Genomic DNA, 22,500 nt, shown 5'->3' on the forward strand with positions numbered 1-22,500 from the left:
GCCATGCCAACGTGGCACCACAGGGTATGTGGAGGACCCCCTGCTGCTTGCTTTTTGACATGGGAATCAATGGAGGCCAGTGCCACCCTGACCAGCTGCTGTGATTTGGGCCTAAAAGCTTAAAAAAGTCAAAGTTTAAAATCTCAGAAAAGAAAGAGAGACCACCCAGAAAAGGGCCGCTGTCTTTAAGGGGAAAAAATTAAAATGAATTGTAAAATAAAGATTCCAAGAAAAGAAGGCAAAAATTCCAAATACAAAACTAAATACAAAATTAACAAAACAAACCAAGACAAGCCCACTGAGCCAAAAACCAAAGCACAATCTGAAATGGCCCAAAGGGCAGGCAGACCCCCAAAACAAACAGAAAATGGTGGGGGGACACCAAAGTAAAGGGTGGCGGCCAACACTAAGCTCAAAGGGGGCACCCTGGGGGGGTCACACCTGAAGAGTGATGATTGAGTGGCATCCCCCAGAGGCCAACTACAGCGGGCACAGCAGACGCCCTCTAACTGTTGTCAACTGCAAGGCCCCCAAAATGTGAAAAGGCTCCACCACCACAACTAGGCGCAGCGCGAGACCCACAGCCAAAAATCAGATTAAATTAAATAAAAAATAAAGCTTAGGGTCACTGAACACCCCCTGACTCTACAGCAGTGGGCACAACTAAACCGAACCCGAAGCAAGGTGGGCACAAAAGTCAGCTGTACAGCTCGTGAACCGGTAAGTGGGTACCTGGGCATCGGCCGCTGCACGTGCAGATCTACTTTATGAAAAATGGCAGGTGGGAAATAAAATAAATGAATGTCAAGTCAGGCTCCACCCCTAGCCACTCCTTTCACCTGCAATAGGCCTCTGGCCCCTCCCACTGGTGCTTGTATCCAAGCAACACCTCTTGCCCTAAATTGGCACCTCATATTAATTATTGTTGCCAAGCAACTCCTTTGCCTAAAACTGGCCCCTCCAAATTAAAGCCTGCTGCTCCTTTCAACTTAATTTGGCCCCTGGCCCCACCCATTAATGTCTGTTGCCCAGCAACACCTTTTGCCTTAAATTGGCCCCACCCATTAATGTCTGTTGCCCAGCGACACCTTTTGCCTTAAATTGGCCCCACCCATTAATGTCTGTTGCCCAGCAACACCTTTTGCCTTAAATTGGCCCCACCCATTAATGTCTATTGCCCAGCAACACCTTTTGCCTTCAATTGGCCCCACCCATTAATGTCTGTTGCCCAGCAACACCTTTTGCCTTAAATTGGCCCCACCCATTAATGTCTATTGCCCAGCAACACCTTTTGCCTTAAATTGGCCCCACCCATTAATGTCTGTTGCCCAGCAACACCTTTTGCCTTAAATTGGCCCCACCCATTAATGTCTGTTGCCCAGCAACACCGTTTGCCTTAAATTGGCCCCACCCATTAATGTCTATTGCCCAGCAACACCTTTTGCCTTAAATTGGCCCCACCCATTAATGTCTGTTGCCCAGCAACACCTTTTGCCTTAAATTGGCCCCACCCATTAATGTCTATTGCCCAGCAACACCTTTTGCCTTAAATTGGCCCCACCCATTAATGTCTGTTGCCCAGCAACACCTTTTGCCTTAAATTGGCCCCACCCATTAATGTCTGTTGCCCAGCAACACCTTTTGCCTTAAATTGGCCCCACCCATTAATGTCTGTTGCCCAGCAACACCTTTTGCCTTAAATTGGCCCCACCCATTAATGTTTATGACAAGCAGCTGGCCCTTGGCCCCTCCCATTGAAGCGTCTCCTTTGACCGGACTCTTGCCCAGCAGGCTCCTCCCATTGGTCCCTGTAGCTGGGAGGGTCCGGGCCTATAAAAGGTAAATCTGCCCAAGGGACTCGGCAGTGGCCTGGCCAGGCTCCTCAGGGGGCTCGTGTGCACGTTTGGGTTCCGTTTTTGGGGACCTCTTGACTGCTCCGTCAGACTCGTTTTGCCTTTCGCTCATCCACATCATCATCACACCTCAGCGTGTGCTGTGAAGTAGCCAGTGGTCCGTGAGGGGCTGCGTCGTGTGCACCCGCTTCATCCAGGTGAATGCCAACAGACTGGTCCACCTGTGTACACGAGGATGCCCCGGCGCCCCCTCCAGGATGTGTTCACCACCCGAACATCCTGGCAGGACACGCCAGATAGATAGATGATGGCACGTGTGCGCACGCTACATCAAGGAATAAGAGTGACACGCTCATTTGCATAAATAACTAAAGAAAACAAATGGATCTCCGTTCATGAATCCGTCGTTGGCTTTGTACACTGGATGTTTTGCCGCCCCTCCCCCACCCTCTCCCCTCTGGCACTGCCTCTTATCTCCAGGCGGCACCTGGGCACAGAAAGTCCCGCTTTATTCAGATGGCACCAGCATGGTCCAGAACTGCAGAAACACTTTCATACCTCAGCAAACGAGACGGGACTTGCATGTCGTTTCTAAACGCTGAGGTGGTGATGGGCAAACAGAGGGAGGCAAGGGGCACAGGAATAAAGAGATGGCACGGTAATTGTCCCCATGGGTCCGCTAATCAGTAACATGCAAAGAGCCCTCCCTTCTGAAAAAATAAAAAAAGACGATGACAACGAAGAAGAAGAAGAAGAAGAAACGCACGCCACGCTCCCCTGAAGCTGGCCTGATAATTCTCGATGTGCATAGCGGACCGCGATTATCTGCTCACACACACCGCGCAGGGGCACAGCTGCACGCATCTGATAACGGGCGGCACGCACAAATGACACAGCACTGATGATAATCTGGCCGATAGCAGCATTTGGCTTCGGGGAGTACAGGTTGGGCACCGATGCCTCTGGCTGGGGAGGGGCATTGGGGGGTGGCATTTTGGTCTATGGCACTAACAGGTCCATCTCTGTGCTGTGCCATGCAAACAGGAAGTAGTTCAGCTTTAAGTTCAGATCAGAAAGTCGAGAGGGATGAGCATAGGGACAAATAAACACTTGCAGCAGACCTCGGACAGCCCGAATACCCCCAGGGTGTGAGCTGCAGGGGGCAGAGGATCATACTGTATATCAAAGAAGGGCTTTGGTGAGCTGGCAAACCTCAGAAAGCCAGAGTATGCCAGGGTGTGAGCAGCAGGGGGCAGTGTGTCACATTTAAAACAAAGGGGTAAGAGAGGGGGAAAAGCCTGAGTATATCACGATGTGACCACTAGGGGGCAGGGAACTGCAAATAAAACAAGGTTGGGTTGGGGGGGGGGGGGGCAACCAACGTCACACAGCCTGAGAACACTAGGGGGCAGAGCATTACATACAAACATGGGGTTAGGAGAGCTAGAAAACTTCAAAAAGCCCGACTACACATCAGGGCACGCTCACTAGGGGGCAGTGCACTACATGTAAAACAAGAGGAGAGGGGAGGCAAACCTCAGGAAGCCTAAATATACCGGGGTATAAACAATAGGGGGCAGTGTGTCATGTGCAAAACAAGGGGTGAGGAGACCTAGAAAACCCTTGGAAGCCTGAATATGCCAGGGTATGATCACTAGGGGGCAGTGCATTACATAAGAACATGACAATAATTTGGACAGGAACAGGCCATTCACCCACGAGCTCTTCACTCTCATTATATAATACAGGGGGGCTAGTGGAGGCAGCAAAGCTCGGGAAGCCTGAATACTTCAGGGTGGGAACACTAGGGGGCAGTGCATTACACATAAAACACAAGGCTAGAGAAGGTAGAAATTCTCAAGAAATCAGAATATACCACAAGTGAACACTAGAGGGCACTAGGGGTCCAGAGAGCTAGCAAACATTAGGAAGCCTGAATATTCCAGGGAATGAGCACTAGGGGGCAGTGCGTCACATGCAAAACAAGGGGTGAGGAGACCTAGAAAACCTTTGGAAGCCTGAATATGCCAGGGTATGAACACTAGGGGGCAGTACTTCACAGAACAACACAAGAAACGACCATTCGGCCCACCAAGCTCATCCATCTCATTGTAGAACACAAGGGGTTAGCGGACGCAGCAAATCTCGAACAGCCTGAATGCTTCAGGGTGAGAGCACTAAGGTGGCAGAGCACCACACACAAAACAAGGAAGCCCGTGTATTACAGCATGTGTCATTTAAAACAAGGGTTTAGGAGAGAAGGAAACGCTCAGCAAGCCCGAGTACAGCACAAGATGACCACTAGGGGGCAGAGCATTAAAACAAAACAATGTCAATCCTCAGGAAGTCTGAATGTCCCAGCAGCCCGTGAGCACTAGGGGGCAGTGTGTCACACCTGAACATTTGAACCTTTTTGGCGTCAGTACCACCCTCTGGATGGCAGGCCTACCTGCAGAGAGATGAGCCCATAAGCGTTCTTCAGGATGTCCACCACCTCGGCGTGCGTCAGGCCATCCAGCAGCTGCCCATTTATGCTCATAATGCGGTCCCCCACCTGCGGATTCAAGATGGCTGGCGTCAACAATGGTAAACACCATAAGGCAATCCATCCATTTTAAATTTCTCACCCCCTTTGACTCCAAACACAAATCACCAGAACACAGAATTAAAAGTTAAATTATTAAGGACCTTCATAAAGTGCCAAACTGTCCCCGGTCCCCACTACAGCTCCAGGCTAGTCTGTTGCCATGTGTGACCACTGAATATAGCGCCTTCCATGATCAGCCCAATCATAAAGAGCTTCAGACCCCTTTATTTATAAGCCTCACACAGCCTAACATCTTCAGGCTGATGTGGGCCAGCCCAGGCCGGGGTGCCAGTCAATCGCTTGGCACACTCACATGGGGCCATTTAGCCAGTCTGTCACAGACGCCAACACAGTTAATGTCACACAGGCGAGCACTAGGACGCAGCATTTGAACCCTGAAGGGTCTGCCATGGCCCAGCTGTGCCACCCTCTTCATTGGCATATTTTCACAGCCATGCTGGGGCGCTCAAGGGGCTCATTTTGCAGCTTGCCGGTTGCCCTTAATGTCTCTAAACTCATTTAGCACTTTGTCATGAGGCTCACCCAATAAGGCGCTACAAAGTGCTGTGAAAAAGTCTGTGCCCCCGTCCGCATATCCTCCATTTCTGTCACAGTGGATGGCTTTGGCTCTTTAGATATCATATTGTACAGAGGAGGGATCATTTAGGAACGATACATGAACCAACACCTGTAGTGCCCTGTGAAAAGGTAAGTGCCCCCTTAGTGACTCACTCAGCTGACCAAAGCTCATTGATAATTCGACTCCACTGCCCTGCTGAATTTAAAGCTTTCCCTCTATTAACTCTCAGTGTGAAGTCACCTCCACAAGAACAGCGCAAGTGCCAGAAGAGATGACCAAAAGGTTGACCAAGCCATTTCTAAGACACCACAGTGCCCACCATTATCTCTGGAACAGGAAGGGCTGGCCACCAAAATGACCCCATGGGCACAGAGATGACTCGGTCAAGAAGGACATCCAAAGAAGTGCAGGCTTCCCCGGCCTCAGCTCAGCTCCGAGTCCAGAACTCCACCGTGAGGAAACATGGGAGAGGAGCCATCAGTGCCGAAAGTCCCTGGATGACCTCTGAAGCCCTTCAGAATAATGACAGCCAAGTCAAGCGGCACAAGGGGGCTGCTGTGTCTGGAGTCTAACAGTAAGAACATCAGACCTACGATAAGATGTGGCGGTGCTGGTATGATGAGTTGGCATGAAGAGTTTAAAGACGTGACTGGAATATTCTTAAGGAGAACGTCCAGTCACCGGTCAGTGACCTGAAGTGTCCCCAGGAGGACAAAGAGCCCAAGCACAAGAGCACGTCGGCAAATGAAGGGCTCAGACGTAGTGGAGCGGGCCCCTCAAAGTCCAGCCCTGAACCTAATAGGGAGGACCTCAAGAGGACAGGGACGCTCACAAGCCCACCAGAGCGCCTGAAGAAGATCAGGCACCTTGAAAGCCATGTGACAAATAATAATAATAAAATAATAATTCTTTTCATTTATATAGCGCTTTTCTCACTACTCAAAGCGCTCAGCAATTGCAGGTTAAGAGCCTTCGTTGCTCAAGGGCCCAACAGAGCAGAGTCCCTATTGGCAGTTACAGGATTCAAACTGGCAACCTTCTGATTGCCAGTGCAGATCCCTAACCTCAGAGCCACCACTCCGCCTGTAATGACATGACGTGTGTAGTAAACCAGTTACTGAAGCTCTGGGGGGCAATTACTTTCTCACACGACGGTGCTGGAGGACTTTGTTCCTCGAATAAAGAAGGTCCTGATGTGAAAACAGCGTTGTGCGTCCACTCAGACTCCCGCCCTCTAATGTCACCTTCTGTCTAAAGGTCGGAGGTCACCCGTTGTGTCAAATGCACCAAAACTGGAAGGGGGCAAAGACTTTTTCACAGCACTAAGGACTGACGAGTCACAGGAGTGTCCACCTGCTTGTCTTTATGGATCCACGGACAGACAGCCGTTCAACTGTTTGTGTCTGCCCTGAGCTGGGGGACCACCGGACATGCAGACGTCTTCAATGCCTTCATCCCCTCAACTGTGGGAGACAAGATGGACGCCAAGAGAAGAACCACTCGGTGGCCTTTGCCTTACCTTCAGTCTCTGAGTGCGGGCTGCCACTCCGTTGGCCTGGATCATGGCGACAAAGATGGGAATGTCACCCAGCGGGCTCCCCTTCCCTCCGGCTATACTGATCCCCAGTGCGTCTGTGGGACCCTGCAAGCAAGCAGACAGACAGACAGGCAGGTGTGGTGAGAAGTTCAAGCACAGGACGTCCACCACCATACAGCGTGAGCCACCAGAGGAGAGCAGATTATAAACACTTATTAATAGAGGGGGGCATCGAAGATGGAGTGTGCGCCTGCCATGCAGAATAAAGAGGGGACGGACGCCAGCATGGAGGACACCAACCAGATGGGCCCTGGGACTTTCTGGACAGACTGACAGTACAGTGGAGTGCCAGGGGGAGGTGGACGGACAGCTGGCCGAGGTCTCACACCTCGTCCAATATGGCCGGCCCTGGACCCCCTCCAAGTTTCTTTTGCCACAGATATGAGAGACTTATTGATAAGCAGATATGAAAGTCACTATATAGTAAAGACTGACAGAGAGATGTGACTTACACTCTATGACTGACAGGCAGATTAACTGAAGGACATGAAAGGCGCTATACAGTAATGACAGACTGACTGACTGAGGTGAAAGTGATTATACAGACAGACAGATACACGTGAAAGGCACCATATGAGCGAGAAGTAGACAGATGATGAAAGGCGCTATATGAGAGATGGCTACCGCCCCAGGTATCTTCAGTTTCTCTCCGTACGGTGTGCCTGCCTCAGATTATTATGGGATGTCACACCCTCCCCAGACATCAGTGATCCCGCGTCGAGTCGCAGCAGCCACTCTTACCCTTGAGATCTCCACTGTCCGGATTTCATTTTCAGAGCCTGATAATCAGAATAAAAAAAAAAGGACACAACAAGAGGACATTTTAGGGTGGGGTCAGCACATGGAGTGCCCACCCCAGACCACCAGTGGCCGAGGCGAGCCCAGGCACACACAGCTGGATCGTCATTGCCAGGTCAGCTTTGTGAGCACCACTGTACACCCCTCTCGACTACAGTGCCATGCACAGCATGCCCATCTCAGAGGCTGCTCTGAACAAACCCCATGACGTTCAGGGGGACATCCTGCCGATGCCAGCAGGTGTCTGTGTGGAACCCCCCCAAGCCATTTGAGCCCAGAGGCCTGAAGGGAAAGCATGGCAATGGCAGTTGTGCGCATGGACAGGGTGACATGGTGTCCGTCTCGTCCGACTGCACCTGGCAAGTGACTTTATATAGCGCCTTTTACCAGCAGCACTTTACAGTTAACACACACAAACCCAAACTCATGAGTAGACGGGCGCTGCCACACCTGGATTATTCGGAGGGGCCTCCAGGGACGACTTCTTGGCACCGGTGAAGCTGAGCTGCAAACAAAAAGACGCAAGTGAAAAAGAAAGACAAACTGACAGGCCAAAGATGGCAAAAACTGAGGTGACACAAATAAATAAAAACACAAAAGAAAATAAAGAGAGAAACTGGAAACACAACACTCGGTCACGTATGACACACACAAAGACGTCACACACACACAGACACGGGTCACTCACTCATGGGCACAGCAGCCGAGTGCGTCCACCTTGATGTACTGTCGACTTTGGGCTAGGACTATAGCGCCTTTCCTCATCTCATACTTGACGCAGACTCAGCGGCCAACAGTCGAGCAGCACAAACGAGGTGGGAGGCCCTGGGGTCCCCCTACAGGAGTGTTACAAATGGAGGCCAGCAAAGCAGGTGGTCGACAACGGAGACGCAAAGGAGCGGAGGACAAAAACGATTTGCAGGTAACAGGAGAAAGTGCGAGGAGGGCGAGAGTGGGCCACACGTCCACTGCTTCAAGGCTCGGACCCTCGAGTGACCGGGGACGCCGGGCTATCTTAAGGTGGTGGCAGATGTGACCCTTTGGTTTGGTGGGCCGATACAAGAAATAAATAACTGGAGACCTTGTGCATGGATGGAAGACAGGAGGGTGACAAACAGTGAAGGGGCACACAGAGGGACCAAACGGTGACGTCAAGTGTGGAGAAATGACATGGTGGCTGTGTGCCTGTATGGCTGCTCCGTCTCTGTCATTCCAACAGATGGTGCATCACAAACATTTGCAGGTGGTACAAATTTGAGACACGTCACCTGTTGGAATAACAAATGCAATGCATTACACAATACATTCCAACAGATGGAGCACAGCAAACACTAACGCTGAGGTCTACATTGATTACTCGTCTTAGACGAGTAGCACAGCCAGTAAAGAAACACCACATACAGAAATGACATAGAGCAGGGCAACATATAGGGGGCGCACGGGGTGAGGTACGGCAAAACGACATATTGGGGGGGGGGGGGCTTACATAGAAAAGACGTGGCAGGGGGACGTACAGCAAAATGACATGCAGGGGGACGACATACAGTGAGGTGACAGGGAAGGGCAACATGGAAGGTTTGTTCAAGTCAACAGCTCCCCCTGTGTCGTCCAGGGACCCCCTAAAGGTCGGCCTTGACTTGGTCAGCTCTGCATGAAGACCACCTCCTTGGCACTCGCAAGAGTCTCCCCCAGGGGGAAATCAGGAGGGTCTTCCCCAGTTCCTGGCGGGTCGCTCAAAGTGCACTAGGGAGTTGGAGGGTGTTACTTGTGCTTTGGGATTTCTGATCATTTTGTCATTTCGTCTTTTTTTTCTTCTTCTTTGTCATTGGATTGTGACTCGGGGTGGGGGGGGGATGTTTGTTGGCTTTGTCCCCTCCTCTTTTTAGTCCTCGTGTGCTCTACGGTGAGCGTTTGTCATAAGACGACTTTCAGATTCTATGTGGCTCATTTTGTATCCAGCCAGGGTTTCTGGCCGGACTTCCCCTTCTAGTGGACGTTTCTGGAAGTGTTTGGCGCTTTGGGACTCTCAGTCAGAACACACACACACACATTCACTCCGCTCTGCCACGAATAAACAGGTGGTCTTCATACGTGTTCCCCCTCCACCTAAAGAAGACTGATTATGAAATGGAGATGAGCAGTCCTGTCGTGCCACTCACGGAGTCGTAGGAAGGAGGCGCCAGTCTGGGAATCTAAAACACGAGGAATACGCAGAGAAAGTCAAACACGTCAGGACGTCTCTGAGGATGACGATGGGGCTGATGGGCCGCTTTTTATTTGATCAAGTCCCTAACACCCTAACATGACGTACTGTAGGCGGTGGTTTATGTCTGCAGCCTTCGCTTTTTTAAGCCTTTTACCAAGCAGGTGTCAGGGCTTTGGACAACGTTGTGCACAGACGGACGGACAGCCTCCCCACTTCACCTACGATGTCACCTTCTCAGCCCCAATTGTTTCTACATTAAGGAGACCCCGATGATGACACCCTGCCCCTTCTCAGAGCTGGCAGACAATTAGGAGGAGGACTTTGAACCAACGCGCGCGCACACACACACACACACACACACACACACACGGCGGCGAGAGCCGAGCGGCGCCCACACGTACCTCCTGACTCCCTTCAGACATTAGCCGCGAGGAGACCCAGGAAGCCGCTTTGAGTCGTCCCAGCTCCAGCTGGACCAGCCCCTTGGCACACTGCAGGGAGGAGACCACAGACATGAGATGAGAGGAGAGCCCCCCCCCCCCACCCCTGAGGCCTCGTCGCCCACCCTTGTCATGTGACAGAACGCGAGAGACAAGCTAAAGGCCGCATTTCCCAGAACCCTTTGCTACTGTGCCTGGTAACGTCGTGCTGCAGCTCGGCTCTTGCTCAGGTCCGTCCCTTCCAGCCTTCACTGTGCTACTCCACTGATTTGTTAACATTTTATGTTTTATTCTTTTGTCTTGTGTTGTACTCTTTGTCAGGATCTGTGCTGCTGTATACATCTGAATTTCTCTCCTGCGATTATGAAAATCTATTTAATCTCATTTCCCAGAATTCTCTTCTGCAGCGCCATATGAAAGCTGAAGACTACACTTCCCAGAAGGCCGTGCTGCAGACAACCTCAATTTCCCACTTGCCAGGACCTTTCTGCTGTAGACGCATCCCAGTGGCCAAAGGGAAAGTAAAGATTTTGCTTCCCAGAACCCCCTGCTGTGGTCCTCAGCCTAAAGAACAGACCGGTTTTGCCCACTTTTGACGTTGGCATACCTTGAGGATGGCAGCCACAGTCTCCTGAGAAGCGCTGCGCATATCTTCGTCATTGACAGACAGGATCTGGTCCCCCTGCATTAACCGGCCGTCCTGGTCAGCGGCGCCTCCTCTCACGATGTCCGATATGAAAACTCCCGTCCCATTCCTGCTGGCAGATTAAAGGCGATTTGGTCAGCACACATGGGGGCGCTTGGCAAGGCACAGGTAAATGAACGTCTCTGAGGGCCCCAAAATGTTCTTTAGGAAAAATTAAGAGTTGATGTTGAATTCCTTTGCGTGTGGATCAAACAGCAAACCAACAACCACCTCGCATTTCTCCCAAGAACCTGACCTGATAAATAAGGAATGTCAGAGTGGGAACTCCAAAATCTCTCATGGCGCGTGAATGTACCAAAACTGACAAGCCTAAAAGGACAGCCATCTTACTAAGGGAGAAAACCTAAGAGGAGTGCTGCATTCCCAGACGGCAAAGAGGTGTGCTTCTGTGGGTCGGAGATTCCATGTGAACTACAAACTCTGAGCTCCGAGTTTTGATGATTTGGACAAATCAAAGCTAAATGAATTTCCGCACAATGTTGACCTTTCACCTTGGTAAAATGTATAATTGTGAGTGCAGCAGAAGGCCAACCATCTCACAAAGGTAAACTGGTTTCTAAGGCAGCCATCTTACTAAGGTACATGGCCTTCTAAGGCAGCCATCCTGCTAAGGTAAAAAGCCTTGTAAGGTGGCCATCTTGCTAAGGTACATGGCCTTCTAAGGCAGCCATCTTGCTAAGGTAAAAAGCCTTGTAAGGTGGCCATCTTACTAAGGTACACGGCCTTCTAAGGCAGCCATCTTGCTAAGGTACATGGCCTTGTAAGGCGGCCATCTTGCTAAGGTAAAAAGCCTTGTAAGGCGGCCATCTTACTAATGTATAAAACGCCTAATGTTGTAATTCCATTTGAACTGGGAAGTCAGAAGTTTCAACTCAGTGCCCCCGCCAGTTGGATTTCCTATTCAGAATCTCATGGCGGGTCAGTCAAGTCTGAGTTTGTCCTGCCTCAGATTATGACATCAATCCAAAATGTCGTGGTATTCCACTGTCTATTAGCACTTTGTGTTTATTTTTTATGTCTCATTAAATCTCACTTCATCTTCTATCTGAGGATGCGTTGCCACAGTGCTCGGATGTTCAAATGACAGCGTATTGTGTTGTTATCAACTGCCATTTATTTCAGGAAAGCAAATCGGACAAACACTTTCCTGGTGGCCCCCATATTGGCATTCCGACCGCTTTACTGGAACACGCTCAACTCGGGTGTGACGTCATCGGCAGATTCGACTTCTCAGGTGAATGGAAGGCACCCTAATGCTGCGCTCTCGGACTATCTGGAGCTCCGGCTGGCGTCAATGCGTCACAAGTGGGTTTCTGGTCGGAGTACTCGAAGAAATGGGAGGTTGCTGTTGATTCATTTAAAAGGAATATAAAGAGCAATTGAAACATATTAGCGGTGCATGGCGTTCCTCCAAATGCAATTTAACTACCAAACTGGCATTTCTGGGAGACCAGGAGCCACGCCGACGCGCCCATAGGTTTGCTCAGCGGCTCGATGGCGGTACGTGATAACCCGCCAGGGGGCGCTGTTGCCGACTTCCTCTTCTCCTCCTCCCCCCACAGCACAGTGAGGCACTTAGCCCCGCCCCTTCCAGTCCGCATACAAATACAAGGCGCCATTCGCAGGCTGAGCAGCCCGCCGGTCGGAGCTCCAGTGACGGACCCCGATTTCCAGAGCTGAGGGCTGAATTTGATTAACTTGCCCGAGTGGCGTATTTTGTTGGACCCTCCTTTATCAGAGCCAGCTGGTGTCCCCACTCTTCTTCCTCTTTTGTGGCCTGTCATTCCCTCACCCGGCTATTCATGTTTGGCGGACATGAATTTGTTTTTTGTATTTTTTGTTGTTTTTTCTCGGACTTTGAAGTTCGCGGTCGAGAGCGCTGGGTGTACCCGCATGGCGAGGCCATCTCACCCAAGTATAAACCCTCCTAAGGTGGGGCAGCGCTGGCCTCTCCTCAGCTAAGGAGCCCAAAGCAAAGGCACACGCCACACCCAGAGGTGGCCCAGAGGTTTGGCAGTGGCAGCTGTATGACAATGACGCTCCTGTCCCAAGGGCATGTGTGCTCACCGCTTGCCGACGATGCTGAGGCCAAGTCCTCGGCCGGGCTTTTTGTGAAGCTCCACAAAGAAAACGTCGAGGTTCTCCTCCTCCTTGAAGCGGGCCTCATCCCGGAACACGGTCAGCTGCACCTTCTGGGGGGTCTGCCTCAGGGCGGAGATGGCCTCCTCATGGGTGGCGCTGCGCAGGCTGCTGCCATTGACCTGTAAGAGGGAGACGAGAGACGTCAAGACAGCCGGCCAGACACAGGTGAAGACTGCGGACCCTCGCGACACTGGCAGGTTCATCTAGCGCACACACTGTCAGTAAATCTCTATTCTGTATAGCGCCTTTCATTTCAGTACACTCACAGTTGGATACCGTGATGGATGGGCTCCGATCCCTCACCTCGGCTCTGAGTGGGCACAAACAAGACTGACAAAGCATGTCGATCTGCAGGTGGGCACCTTGGCTTCCCAGCAGGATTGGACTGAAGACCCCTACCCAGCTGGGAGGCCAGTAGGATGGAAGGACATGGGTAGACAACCTGGCAAGAGCCACTCACTCCCTGACAGGCCAGGTGCCAGTCTCCCTGGGCTACCCTACTTGTGCGGGCACCTGCAAGGCATGCTGGGAGCTTGGACTCCCATAGGGCAGCCTTGTCGGGTTCCATGGGTGCCACCAGGGGGTGCTGCAGGCATTTGTGATCCCTACTTTGACCCAGAAGTGCTTCCAATGGCCATTACCCTGGCATCACGGGTACTCCGAGGTCGGGTGTGGACGACGGGAGGAGTGGAGGAGAAGCAAGCAAGAGAGAAAGAATTCGAAGGGGCCTTCTGGAAGGACACGCATCTCGGTAAACCTCGCATTTGCACCTGGGGTTTGGGTGCTGCAGCGCCCCCTACTGGTCACAATACACACATGAACACACGTGTAGGAAGGCCTGGAGAAGTGCATGCACCTCACGTTAGGACCACCTGAGCAGCTGCTAAATTCAGAACAATGTCATCAGGAAATCTCCTGTGGTGAAAGACCACCCAACGCGCCACCTTGGCCCACATCACCAAGTTAGGGAAGTTTCACATGGACCATTTGTGCCCTCTTTGCTATTGACATCGAGGTCCTTGTCACCACGTAAACGTAAGCAGACACACCCAGCACGTCTCATGTCCTAATGCTATAAACTGGGCGACCTTTGACCTGTGAAACTGAAAGAGATGCCAAGGTAACGCGACGAGAAAGCAGCACGAGGACAATCCTGCAGCCACGAGGGTCTGGCACTGCCTGCTGTGCACCAGCGGGTGGCAGTACTCGCCCACTTGCCACCAATAATGTGACATAAATCACAAGGCGAAGGCCACAGCACCAAACCCTGGGTGACTAACTGTACTCTGAATGTCACTCGCTGGCTGCGGTGGCCAAGACAAACACCCGTGTGATTAACTGCAGCTGCCAGGGAAGGCGGTGTGCGACTGAACTGGGGTCTGCCAGCTGGAAAATAGGGGGAGGGACCCGGGGAGCCCACCAAACGCTGCCTTTCAGGCTGTGGACCGAAGACCCTTTTGAAACGCCTCTTCAGTAAAGTTCCTCTTATCATTTTAAATGCAAATCCTCAGGGTGTGCAATTGTGTCCTGAGACGGCAGGCCTGATGTGCGGCGTATGGGACAGGCCACCACTGCTGTCACCCTGACTAGAACAGCGGGTGCAGTACACGCCGGGCACTTACAGACTATAGGAAGAAACCAAGGCCTTACCTCCAGGATCTGATCGCCAGCCCAAAGGCGTCCGTCTCGAGCTGCAGCCCCCTCCTCGTAGACCTCATGGATTACGATGGCATTCTACACAGAAGAAGAAGAAGAAGAAATCAGCAAACCCATGGCGCCCAATGAGGACAGAGGTTCACACAATGGTGGGTGCCCAGAGTGGACTTTTCCACACATACTGGTGGCTGTAAAATTCAAGGTGGTGACACAGAAGTGGGGGCTGAATCCCATTCGCTGCCTTGAGGGCCAGGTGATGTGGCACAGTGGAGAATGAACTGGACTGGAAACATCAAGCCTGTCCAGTCAATCCAGTTGCCATGTGGCCCTTAACTGGCCTGCACTACAACTGTCCAAAAAACGAGGGCCTCAGAACGGTTAGCGCCGATATAAAATCTAAGGGGCTTGTTTGGAGCTTGATGACGAAATGGAACAATGGGGTATGTGAGCTTGGGTTCAGTCCTGCTGGCACAAAAACACATAAGGACTGGTCCTCCAGACAGAATTACACAATGAACAGAATAATAATAAAATAAAATTACTGACAGTACCGTGGAAAATGTTGTCCTCAAAATCTGACTGGAAATTCACTGTGGGGAAGCTCAAACATCAGACAGAATGTCCAAACTACATTAGGCTCCTGACCTCACTAAGATGGCCACACTACAAGACTTCTGACCTCACTAAGATGGCCTCCCTTTAAGGGTCCTGACCTCACTAAGATGGCCTCCCTTTAAGGGTCCTGACCTCACTAAGATGGCCTTCCAGGCACCTGACCTCACTAAGATGGCCTCCCTATAAGACTTCTGACCTCACTAAGATGGCCTCCCTTTAAAGCTCCTGACCTCACTAAGATGGCCTCCCTATAAGGCTTCTGACCTCACTAAGATGGCCTCCCTATAAGGCTTTTCATATTAGTAATGCTGGATTCTTGTGAAATCACACCAATAGTTCACCTCCAGTACTGTCCAAAAGGCTTAGGTCCCCTGGAATTGTATGTAAATTTTGTCTAATGTTTATGTTTCTCTTCTGTATCTGTTTCTGTTTCTGTTGAGAAAACATTCAGATTTCCAAACATTCATTTTCAAAAAAGTGACAGGTTATTAGAGAATTTTTAGTATTTTATTAAAGTCACATCATTACGTAACAGAGCACTATTCAGATTACGTTTTAGGTTGTCATAGATGGTAAAGGGATTGGGGCCGACATGCCAGCTAAGATGGATGGATGGTGAGAGTTTGCCTAGAGGGGCAGTTTCTCCCCCAGTATGCTGTGTGGCAGCATCCATCTGGCCGAGCCCCCAACTGGGCTGCACTTTAAAACTACAACTCCCAAGCAGCCCTGTACTTCATACAGACAGACAGGTGTGAAAGGCGCTATATAATAGATAGATAAATACTTGTGTCTGAACAGAGAACGACCAGAACGCCTAATAACAAAGCAAACTAAAAAGAATGAAAACGTGTGACTGGGCAGTTCCAGACCCGCTGAGGCGCTATGCAGGCGTATTGCTGTTTGTGACATTTCTTGACACACTTCTGCTGAATGTCCTGTGATGAATTGTTCATAAAGGCACTCGGTTTTGTATTTTTTTTTTTTTTTTTACATTTATTGCTGTCTAAACTGTCAATTGTAATATAGAACACACGAGGCCCATAGCTGTAATCTTATAAATGAAACGTATTTGTTATCAAGCCACTTATGTTGCCATAATCTTCAGTCACTTCAGCTCAATGGCGCCCTCTAGTGGCGACCAACCGACCTGCAGCACTAGGAAAGCTTAAAGGAGTGGAGGTGCACACATCAGCACAGGCCAGCGGGAGCAGTCTGAGGACAGAAGTGACGTCACCGCACGTCTGGGTCAGCAGTTTATAGGCGGTGACAAATCAAAGTGATCGACATGCTAATCACAGCACACCCTGTCCTTTACTACAGTAACGCGTAGTCATTATGGTACCCGCTGACCCTACTAACCCTGACCTCCATGTCCACTCTGAAACTGCTGGCATAGACCTGTGGTGACGTGTGGCTCTGAAGGAACACTCGACCCAAACGACGAGGGGCACTCGACTCAAACACAATTGGTTTTTTAATGTTGCTTACCTAATTGTAGTGCTCAGATTCTCAGCCACAACAGAGAGAGAAACTTTGTGCTAAATCAGGAATTTGTGGTGACAACAGCAGCCACGATCAGCGCGTCCCCCACGTTACTTGTGTCACGTCACCCAGTTGCCCGATCTCAAATAATAAGCCACTTTGGAAGGCGAATGGAGCGCTGGAATTGAAGACCTGCCTCCCGCCATCACGTCTCTCCACACCCACAACCGCAGGACCCCCGGGCAGTGAAGGAGCCGTCTGCGTGTCGACGCCTCACGGATGTGCGGTTCGGACCCTCTGCTCTTTAACTTCCAATCTTCTCCAAGGGCGCCGTCTGTGTGCGTGTCATGTGATGCGTGCAGCTGGCCAATGAACGAGCGAGCACTCACTGGGCTGGACTCGTGACCAATGAGAGAACGGGGAGGCGGGTCTACAATTCAAACGCTTCTTCATCATGTCTGAGCACATGTGCGTCATTGTCATTCGAGAGAGCGTCCGTCTGCTTTGTCACAAGTGAGTTAGTGGACAGCATTTGAGTGAAAAGGAACGCGTTTGGGACAACTGGACGCAACACGGACAACGCGAGGATTTTTCCGGCTGTTGGCTGTTCAGCGTTTGTCCTCGCCATTCTGCATGAAAATGTCCGGCTCCTGTCCTTAAGTTGTATCCTGCGGTTCTTGTGACACATGACACGGGTCTGCATACATTCACCGCTTTGACCGAGGCCTCCAGAGAAGATCCCACCCTGGGCGCGGCCCCCCGGTCTCACCACAGACCACCAGGGCCCCCCTTTGAGTGCCGTGCAGGTCTCGGCTTCAACTCACCAGCTGGGTGTCTCTCCCACCGACAATGCTGAGCCCCAGTCCTGAGCGGCCCTTGGAAATCTCAATCAGCGTCTCCTGGCCTGGGATGATGGGGCAGCTCGTGGGGTCCATGGGCACAAAAGGGGAGGGGGTGTTGCCTGTTTGGGGGAGAGAATGGAGGATTTTGAGGTTAACATGAAGAAGAATTCTGGCCAAGAACATCAAAGATTCCAGCGACTCTCAGACACCTGGGGGTCCAACGTGAAATGATTTAAAGGTTCGGGGCGAACAAAACACAGCATGCCAGGCGGGCAAGTGCCAACCTAACGCACTTGTGCGGCACACCTCGGCCAGGAGGGCCCATGTGCAGTGAAGCCAGCGGACGGAGGGTCCCGGTGTGGAGACATCAAGTACTGTCAATGGCGGGGGGGGGGCCGCGTGCGTCGTCTGCACGTGTGGCTGCCATTTCAAGTGAGGACGTGCACAGCCCAAGAGGCACGAGGCTCATGGCGGTCACTTTGTCCGATGCTATCAAGACCCGATTGTTCCTCGATGGAGGATTTGTCACCAGAAAGGTGACGTTAGTCACAGTAGAGACCTTCATGTAAACCTTAGAGGAGACCACGCAAAGTTAAATCCTGGCAGAGTCACCTCGATTACACGACTCTCTCCAGCCTTCTCTTCACATGGCAGCACCAGTGGGGGTCCTAAAGAACAAACAAGAGACCCTGGCACAGACGGGCCTCTCTACACTTCCTCACAGCCACCTTCATCCCGGCACACACACACACACACAAACTGCCTGATGACTTGTCCCAGTTTGTCACGGCCCACTGCACGACTGAGCCCCCCAATGGTCACCGCGACGCGCTACGATTATGTAAATGAAGGCTGGTCAAGTCTGGTAGCGGGACGTTGGCCTACGCAGTTACTGGTCATCACGCGGCCGGCCCACTGCACACACGTCACCAGACCATCACAATCAGTTGCAGTATAAACTGCCATGCTATGCCCATCGCCCACATCACATACCACCCAGACACACAGGCCTGACAGAAGGGGGCGCCCTGTCATGCCACCCACAACTCCGTATCAGGAAGGCCTTTGGATTAAATTACCTGGAGACCCAGTGGAAAGGGTCTGACCTTGGGGTCTCCTCCAAAGACCAAGGTCTTGCACCAGTGTCATTTATCACTGGACTGGGCAACTGGGCCTTGGCAAAGTCGATCACAAATCCCCACCAGAGGCTGACCTTGAGTGGCACTTCACCTTCACAAATGAAGACGGGCACAATGGCTCCTCCCAGTAGACCGCCAGGACCTGGGCACCTCCACATGGCCAGGGACTTGGGTGCCAGCTTCTGGTGAGGATCAGGGGTGGGGACGTCACAATCACAACTCAACAAGAAACTTACTGCGGCTGAACTCGTCCAAGTCTGGGGCAGCGCAGGCAGTCAGAGGAAGAGACGTGGGGGCCGCCATCTTCTCCTGGACTCCGAGGGTCACTTTATTAGGAGTTGTCGATGAGTGGGAAAACACGGAAGTCTGGAAAATCCAAGAGGGAAACGGTTGACATGACACTGAAAACTCTGAAAAGAAGTTGCATATCACCCGCTTGCCCACCTGACGGAACTGGCAGCCCCCTTGGCACCTAAGTGAGACTTCATCAGTGCTCAATTCCCTCAAATGTCCCCACCGCCTTCAGACCATAGCTCCCACTGGGGGGTCACCAGTCCAGCCAGTAACCTGAATCCTCTAAACTCCAAGCTCTACTCTGGTGACATATCCCAGCAGGCAGTGGGCTCCATGAACAGTAAAACTGAGGTGGGAGGCTATGGGACACCCAGAATTGGTGGTCTGCTTTCAGGCCGAGACCTCAAGGCCCACTAGCTGCCTGAAGGATTAACAGATGGCGGCCCCCATTATTGTGACTCTAGACAAAGAGGAGCTGCCATCACACCCACCACGGGCAATCAGCTCAAATCCAAACACTGCGGTTTGCGGCCGTGCCTACTGGCCACTATGGCCCAGTGGGTGGACTAATGGGATTCATGACTGGACGCCAGGGTGTTCGAATTTCAAACATGCCACTCATTCCTGCAGCCCGTTGCTCCCCTCGATGTGTAACTCTACATAGTGGTGTGCAGTCCGGGATGGCAGGGTAAAGGGTATTGTGGCATACCCAGCAGTCAGAGGGCATCATACACTAATCTCTAGATGCCAGGCACTGACCAAATGGAGTGTAGCTAAATCACCCAAAGAGGACATCTTAGAAGTGGCAGGAGCCAATGCCACTGGCTACCAGCAGGTGGCAGCAGAAGCAGTCGGTCAGTTGAGTCGTGAAAGCAGAATAAGGTTTGTGGCTGCCATCCCAGTCCTCACCCAGTGCCCCGCTGAACTGGCAGGCTCACCTGCTCGTGTGGTGCCACCCCTGCAGTGCTGCCCTCTTCGGCTTCCTCCAGCGGTTTACTATCCTGCAAAGGGAATTGAAAGAGAAAAAAAAAACTGGGGATGAGCATCCAGGGCCGGGAGTCCCAAACTTCTAGAAGCCCCCACAGTATAATCCATGAAACAAAACTGGGAATATTCCCATTTCAAAACACAGAACTGCACCACACCATTTCCTTATTCCGATTAGTCCAACTGTGTGACAGTTTCTCTCAGAATATCAGATGTTACAACACAGCGGTGGTCCGTAACCTTTCAGAACTTCCATGTAATGTTCAGGAGTGGGAATGGCTTCTTTAACTCCCTGTGTCACCTGTGCCCTCAGCTGGATTAAGCAGGTTCAGAGCTGGAGAGGAAGGGCAAAGCGGCCCAAAGTAGGGCATGCCAAAGTGGGCATGTGCCAGCATGAGGCCACTCCCACTTCCTAAGACTCGGAGCTCATTGGCAGGGTCCGGCACCCCCAGGCTGACCCACTTCCAATGTCCGACATGCCATATCCCTGCCACAGAACCACCAGAAAACCAAAGTAACGCCAACTTGCTGACCTTTGTGGCCGTCCCCTCGCTGAAGGTCTTGAAGACGTCGTCTCTTCCAAGGAGCTCCACCAAATCCAAGCTGTCGTCATCCTGTGAGAAACAGAAACATCATGGAAGTGCTGCGAGTGAGTGGGACAACAACATGGAGGGGGGCTTAGGCGCCTAAAAGTGGACGGCTGATGACCGTGCGAGTCACGCTGCTGTTGAGCACCCTTCATGTATTCAGGTGATGTGCACCTTGAAAGGCGCTATATAACATCACAGATTTAATGACGGATGATCATCAATGGTTTGCCCCGACCCAAGTTGTTAGCTTCATTTTTTTCCGCCCAATTGTCATCTTGGGGGTCTGAGAAGCCAAGGAGCAGGCCGTGTGGCACACTGGGGCAGGTGTTGGACTTCAAACCCTGCGAGTGACACTGTGTGGCCCTGAGCGAGTCACGTCACCTGCCTGAGCTGAGCTCCAACTGGAGACAACAAAAAAAAGGAAAACAAACAAACCAACTGGAGGTCTCAGATGTTTGAAGGGTCCGTGGACAAAGGCGACCGCCACATAAGTAACACCACCATGACGGCGGGTTACACTCATTTCTGTTTCACGCGTTTGTAGTTGTGCTCGGATTGGCGTTTGCTGGGCCGCCATCACCTATGATGTGGGCGCTGTGTGTGTTCTGATTGGCCAGCCAACTGGTAGAGTGCGGAGTGTGACATCACCAGGCCAGCGTCGTACACTTGCTGCCAGTCCAAGGTTGCGGATCTTCGTGGACTAAAGCACTGCTGGCCGAGTGCCGTTTTGCTGCGGCTCTCCTCGATTTTCTGGTTATGCCCTCGTTGACGGCTCGTGTCGTTCGTTTCTGCTTTGGCTTCTGCCCCGTCTGCTCTCGGAGTTTTGCTTTCACTTCCTGTGCTCTTCCAATAAGCTCGGCTAATTTTCTGACTTTGTCCCAGTTAGTTTCCGTCGCCGTCACCTGTGCAGTCAGCAGGCGGTTAAAATGCATGCGAGCCCCTCGTCCCCCTGGCACGTGTCACCTGACCAGCTAACCTTCGGGATTTTTAATTGTGAACATCAAACGCCTGGCCGGGGTGCACTGGGACGTTTGGGCTGGCCAGACCACCTACGGCTGGGCTTGGATTCAGAGATCTGGACTCGTTGGCTTAGGACTTTGAGGCAACTCCATTCTGCTTCTTTTTGTTCTCTGAAGCTTCTTTTTTGATTTTTTTTTTTTAAATAAATCCTCAAATGACAGAAGGTTTTTCATTTGCCTTTCAAGACATGCCGAGGGTTTACGGTTATCCCTTGTTTTCCCAGTTCTCCATTTTCGGGCCTACTCATGCTGAAGCCAGGAGGTAACCTTAGAGGCCTGGCTGAAGTCCAGTGAGCCCCTGCTGGGCGGCCCGGTAGGATTGTGGCCTGCTCCCCTGGCTTGTTTTGGGGGGCCTCACACCTCCACTATTTTGTAAATGAGGAAACTCAAGACGGTTATGAGAAAGGAAACGCCTCCTCTGATGACCTTCTAAAGCTGTTTGTGTCGATATGCCCCTCGCCAGACAAAATGGCGACCAACAAATGAAGAAAACCGAAACTAAAGCTCCAATCAAAAGAGTCAATGACATAAAAAACAAACAAAGAGCGAGTGATTGGACCTGCAAAGAGGTGAAGAACAACACACAAAAATACAAACGAGAGGACGTCACTGAGACACCACGCCGGGATTTTAGGCCTCAGAGGAAGGAACCTCACAGAGAGGCTGACGGGTTTGGAGCAGACACTGAAGTCGGGGGGCCGAGGAGACCCCGAGCTGACTGGCACGGATTACGACTCCCCTTCTCTTTCATAAAATGAAGGCATATCAACAAGAAAAGGGGGCCACTTACCTTAGGGACTGAGACATTCAGGGGGTCCTCATTCTGTAAAACATCGTTCACTTGTTGTGGCTGTTCACAGGGGGCTTGTGACTGGGAAAAAAAAACACAATGAAGAAGAAGAAGAACAGAAAAGAGCTACATAAAAATCTTCAGAAGTCCGTAAACATGTGGCAGCAAGCCCAGGCC

The 22,500-nt window shown here is 51.5% G+C and overlaps 1 protein-coding gene across 2 annotated transcripts in view; it reads right to left on the reverse strand.

The window, feature by feature from the left end:
- The window catches only part of patj (PATJ crumbs cell polarity complex component), a 115,742-nt gene that overhangs the window by 8,408 nt on the left and 84,834 nt on the right, over positions 1 to 22,500 (reverse strand). For both annotated transcript variants that reach the window (XM_028812482.2, XM_051933178.1), the window contains 13 exons: positions 22,324 to 22,404; positions 20,458 to 20,538; positions 19,876 to 19,938; positions 18,880 to 19,009; positions 17,487 to 17,623; positions 14,560 to 14,643; positions 12,835 to 13,028; positions 10,669 to 10,816; positions 10,023 to 10,112; positions 7,866 to 7,920; positions 7,359 to 7,396; positions 6,540 to 6,662; positions 4,303 to 4,407 (listed from right to left, as the gene is read on the reverse strand). In XM_028812482.2, coding sequence (XP_028668315.1) covers positions 4,303 to 4,407; positions 6,540 to 6,662; positions 7,359 to 7,396; positions 7,866 to 7,920; positions 10,023 to 10,112; positions 10,669 to 10,816; positions 12,835 to 13,028; positions 14,560 to 14,643; positions 17,487 to 17,623; positions 18,880 to 19,009; positions 19,876 to 19,938; positions 20,458 to 20,538; positions 22,324 to 22,404 — 1,329 coding nt within the window. The remainder of the gene's footprint in view (positions 1 to 4,302; positions 4,408 to 6,539; positions 6,663 to 7,358; positions 7,397 to 7,865; positions 7,921 to 10,022; positions 10,113 to 10,668; positions 10,817 to 12,834; positions 13,029 to 14,559; positions 14,644 to 17,486; positions 17,624 to 18,879; positions 19,010 to 19,875; positions 19,939 to 20,457; positions 20,539 to 22,323; positions 22,405 to 22,500) is intronic.

The sequence above is a fragment of the Erpetoichthys calabaricus genome, chromosome 10 (genome assembly GCF_900747795.2).
Source record: "Erpetoichthys calabaricus chromosome 10, fErpCal1.3, whole genome shotgun sequence".
Lineage (NCBI taxonomy): Eukaryota > Metazoa > Chordata > Cladistia > Polypteriformes > Polypteridae > Erpetoichthys > Erpetoichthys calabaricus.